At 45.8% G+C, this 4,011-nt stretch overlaps 1 protein-coding gene across 3 annotated transcripts in view; it reads left to right on the top strand.

Moving 5' to 3' along the window:
* LOC133418468 (src substrate cortactin-like) overlaps nt 1-3,481 on the top strand; it is a 40,071-nt gene extending 36,590 nt beyond the window's left edge. For 2 of the 3 annotated variants that reach the window (XM_061707163.1, XM_061707175.1), the window contains 3 exons: nt 800-911; nt 1,387-1,455; nt 2,180-3,481. In XM_061707163.1, coding sequence (XP_061563147.1) covers nt 800-911; nt 1,387-1,455; nt 2,180-2,316 — 318 coding nt within the window. In that variant the 3' untranslated portion in view covers nt 2,317-3,481. The remainder of the gene's footprint in view (nt 1-799; nt 912-1,386; nt 1,456-2,179) is intronic. The other variant, XR_009770444.1, reaches the window with a different exon arrangement.
* The last annotated feature ends 530 nt before the right edge of the window (nt 3,482-4,011 follow it).

The following is a 4,011-nucleotide window of genomic DNA, read 5'->3' as shown; positions in this document are numbered from 1 at the left end:
AAGACACAATTAAACCGTAAATAACAAATAAAAGTTAGTTAAACTTTATTTCTAGTGATGCACCGAAATGAAAATTTGTGGCCGAAACTGAAAATAATAATAAACACTTGTCCGAATACAGAACAATACTGAACATGGTTCTTCAGCAGTTTTTCATTTATTTTGCCAATTTTTTCACCATTGCATAAATCAAATACATTTGATTTAGGCTTTTCAAAGAAAAAAATCTTTTACAAAATTACAAGGTAGAAAATATTTATTGAACATAAAAAACTGAACATGTTTTAATTTCCAGCATTCTGTTGTTTTGGTTCCACCTCCTGGTGAATGTTGGTAAAATTCTTATGTGGTTACTTTTTGGTTGGCCAACGATTTATGTTTGTGGTTCAACCGGTACGGGAGCGGCCAGTCTATTTCCTTATTTTACAACGCCGTTATTAATTGTTCGGTTTTTTCCCACTTATTCCACCGAACACCCAAAGTGTTTTTTTTGCCATTTTCGGCCGAACAATTTCGGTTACCGACCAATCAGTGCATCACTATTTATTTCGGTCAATTATAAGCAAGAAAATCAATAAGCAAGATAATAAACATTTTTACAGGTTTTTCCCTGGTCAACATTGTGATTATTTTGACCGAAAAGGTCTGGGCTTGAAGAATAAAACTTATCTTACCACCTTTTAACAGAATAGAATATGCAAAAAGAACAAATGAAGTAAAATGATAAGAAGGTAAAGGGTCTTTCCTAAGTCTGGTCTGTGTGCAGGAGTGTCTTCTATAAGTCCCGTTTTCTGTCCAGGAGGTGGAGGACGTCACCTACGACGCCCCTGAGAACGGAGGGTCCGTGTACGAGGTGGAGAATCCTCCGGACCAGGATCTGTACCAGAACCCCGAGGAGCCCGAAGCAACCGGTAAGACCTTTACTAACGGGGCTGAGACCTCACTAACTCCTCCAGGACGGTTCATTACTGCCATTTACGTTGGGAAACACGAGACAAAAGACATTTCTGCGTGTGAACGTGCTATGATGTCATGGAGTATGCTGACGACGATCTAATGTGTGTCCTATGTTATGTGTTGGATCTGGATCTCACACACACACACACACACACACACACACACACACACACACACACACACACACACACACACACACACACTAAAGGCCAATCCTCTGATTGGACTGGTCGTTAGCATCCAGGAGGAAGATGTTTGTTGGTCCTCGTCGGGCACAGCGTCTCGTTTTCTGGCCGGTTTAAGAGTTTACAAAAGAGAGGAATTATTTATTTTATGATAGAAGATGTTTTTCTGGAAAGAAAATGTCAATAATGGGTGTTTTAGATGCTAGTGTCCGTCTGACCCAGACCTCCGTCTTTTCTCTTCCAGAAGTGCAGCAGTACGAGTACGGAGAGGACCTGGGGGTGACGGCGGTGGCGCTGTACGACTACCAAGCAGGTGAGACCCGAGACCGACACCAGACCCGGCCGCTTCCAGCAGGACCGGATCTGGTTTAACTTCCGTCTCTTCCTGGTTTAACTTCCTGGTTTAACTTCCGTCTCTTCCTGGTTTAACTTCCGTCTCTTCCTGGTTTAACTTCCTGGTTTAACTTCCGTCTCTTCCTGGTTTAACTTCCTGGTTTAACTTCCGTCTCTTCCTGGTTTAACTTCCGTCTCTTCCTGGTTTAACTTCCGTCTCTTCCTGGTTTAACTTCCGTCTCTTCCTGGTTTAACTTCCGTCTCTTCCTGGTTTAACTTCCGTCTCTTCCTGGTTTAACTTCCGTCTCTTCCTGGTTTAACTTCCGTCTCTTCCTGGTTTAACTTCCGTCTCTTCCTGGTTTAACTTCCGTCTCTTCCTGGTTTAACTTCTGTCTCTTCCTGGTTTAACTCCCTGGTTTAACTTCCGTCTCTTCCTGGTTTAACTTCCGTCTCTTCCTGGTTTAACTTCCTGGTTTAACTTCCGTCTCTTCCTGGTTTAACTTCCTGGTTTAACTTCCGTCTCTTCCTGGTTTAACTTCTGTCTCTTCCTGGTTTAACTTCTGTCTCTTCCTGGTTTAACTTCCTGGTTTAACTTCTGTCTCTTCCTGGTTTAACTTCCTGGTTTAACTTCTGTCTCTTCCTGGTTTAACTTCCTGGTTTAACTTCCGTCTCTTCCTGGTTTAACTTCCGTCTCTTATTTCCAGCCGGCGATGACGAGATCTCCTTCGACCCCGATGACATCATCACCAACATCGAGATGATTGACGAGGGCTGGTGGCGCGGCGTCTGCCGCGGCGCCTACGGCCTGTTCCCCGCCAACTACGTGGAGGTCCGGCAGTAGGGGCGGGGCCTGATGGTAACCCCGCCCCTCCTATAAGACCCCGCCCATTTCCCTCCCAGGCCCCGCCTCCTCGATTCCATGACCCAAACATCCTTCCCATGATGCATCATTCCCCCCCAACTGCAGTTCAACAACCAAGTCACCAAAGACTGAAATCGTAGCTCGACTAGTAGAAGAAGAAGAAGAAAAGGTCAACTCTGGATGATCCTACCAACCTGACCCTTGACTTACTTCCTTCCTTCCTTCCTTCCTTCCTTCCTTCCTTCCTTCCTTCCTTCCTTCCTTCCTTCCTTCCTTCCTTCCTTCCTTCCTTCCTTCCTTCCTTCCTTCCTCCCTCCCTCCCTCCATCCCTCCCTCCTTTATCAACTGACTGCCTCATGTTTTTCTTAAAGTTGGGGAACATGTTGGTTTTTCTACACTAAATCAGTCTGGGGGGTCCAGGATCTGGGGGGGAACAGGTCCTGGTCCAGGTCCAGGACCAGGTCCAGGTCCAGGTCCAGGTCCAGGACCAGGTCCAGGACTTCATCTCCATGGAGGAACCACAAGGGAAACTGGTTTTCAGCCGACGGTCATTGATCAGAATCGTGACAGAAATCCAGACGATCTGGAGCTGAATTTGTTCCCGTCGCCGTTTTTCTGGATCTTTATTTTTTTTGAGTCTGTGTGATGCTCGGTGACGGCGGCGGCTCGATCCTCCACCTGCCGCTAGCGGCGGCTCGACCCCCCCCCCCCCGACCCGCCGCTAGCGGCGGCTCGACCTGCCGCTAGCGGCGGCTCGACCCGCCGCTAGCGGCGGCGGTTCGATCCCCCGACCTGCCGCTAGCGGCGGCTCGACCTGCCGCTAGCGGCGGCTCGACCTGCCGCTAGCGGCGGCGGTTCGATCCCCCGACCTGCCGCTAGCGGCGGCTCGACCTGCCGCTAGCGGCGGCTCGACCTGCCGCTAGCGGCGGTGGTTCGATCCCCCGACCTGCCGCTAGTGGCGGCGCCGTAGCTTGAACAGCTTGTGCTGGAGTCTCGAGGACTTTCACTAATCCATCGCTGGGGTTTTATAATAAAAGTGACCTTTTCAGATTATTATTTTTATCTGTACTGCTGTTTTCGCTTTAGTTGCATCATTACCTGCTTTTTTTTTAAGTTTCAATAAATAAAGTATGAATTATCAAAAGTTATTTGGGTGCATCATTTAACCAGAAATATAAAGATTTTGACTAAACATTTGATTTTGTTGCTGCAGATTTTCTTCGTGGAAACTAAACCTTTGAGATAAACCACTTCTTTTTAATGTGGAAGGTTAAGAGCACGTTTGTCCCGATCACTTCAGTTTCAGTTTCTGCCCATCCCCATTTTTCCTGATCCGATCACTTTTTTTGGCTCCCGATACATTTCCGATACTTTCTCCAGAACAGATACATTTTGGCAATGAATTTAAAAAAAAGAAAAAGAGGACTAAAACTAAATTATCCCAAGTTTCTTTTCTTGTCCATTGGAAACAACATGGACATTTATTTCAACAAATCTTATCAGCTCTGGTGACACAAAATGTAAAAACATGAAATTGTAAACTAAAACAAAAAGTGCAGGATAGTGCAATAACAAAAATAAATACATTTAACTTTGAAAGAGGTCGTTGAATGAGATCCAGTCAAACTCACAAACACAAGAAAATTAAAATACTTTTTGTCTTATCCTTAGTGC

This window comes from Cololabis saira, chromosome 2 (genome assembly GCF_033807715.1).
Source record: "Cololabis saira isolate AMF1-May2022 chromosome 2, fColSai1.1, whole genome shotgun sequence".
NCBI lineage: Eukaryota > Metazoa > Chordata > Actinopteri > Beloniformes > Belonidae > Cololabis > Cololabis saira.
Note: the sequence above shows the minus strand (reverse complement) of the source record. Positions and strands in the feature narration are given on the sequence as shown.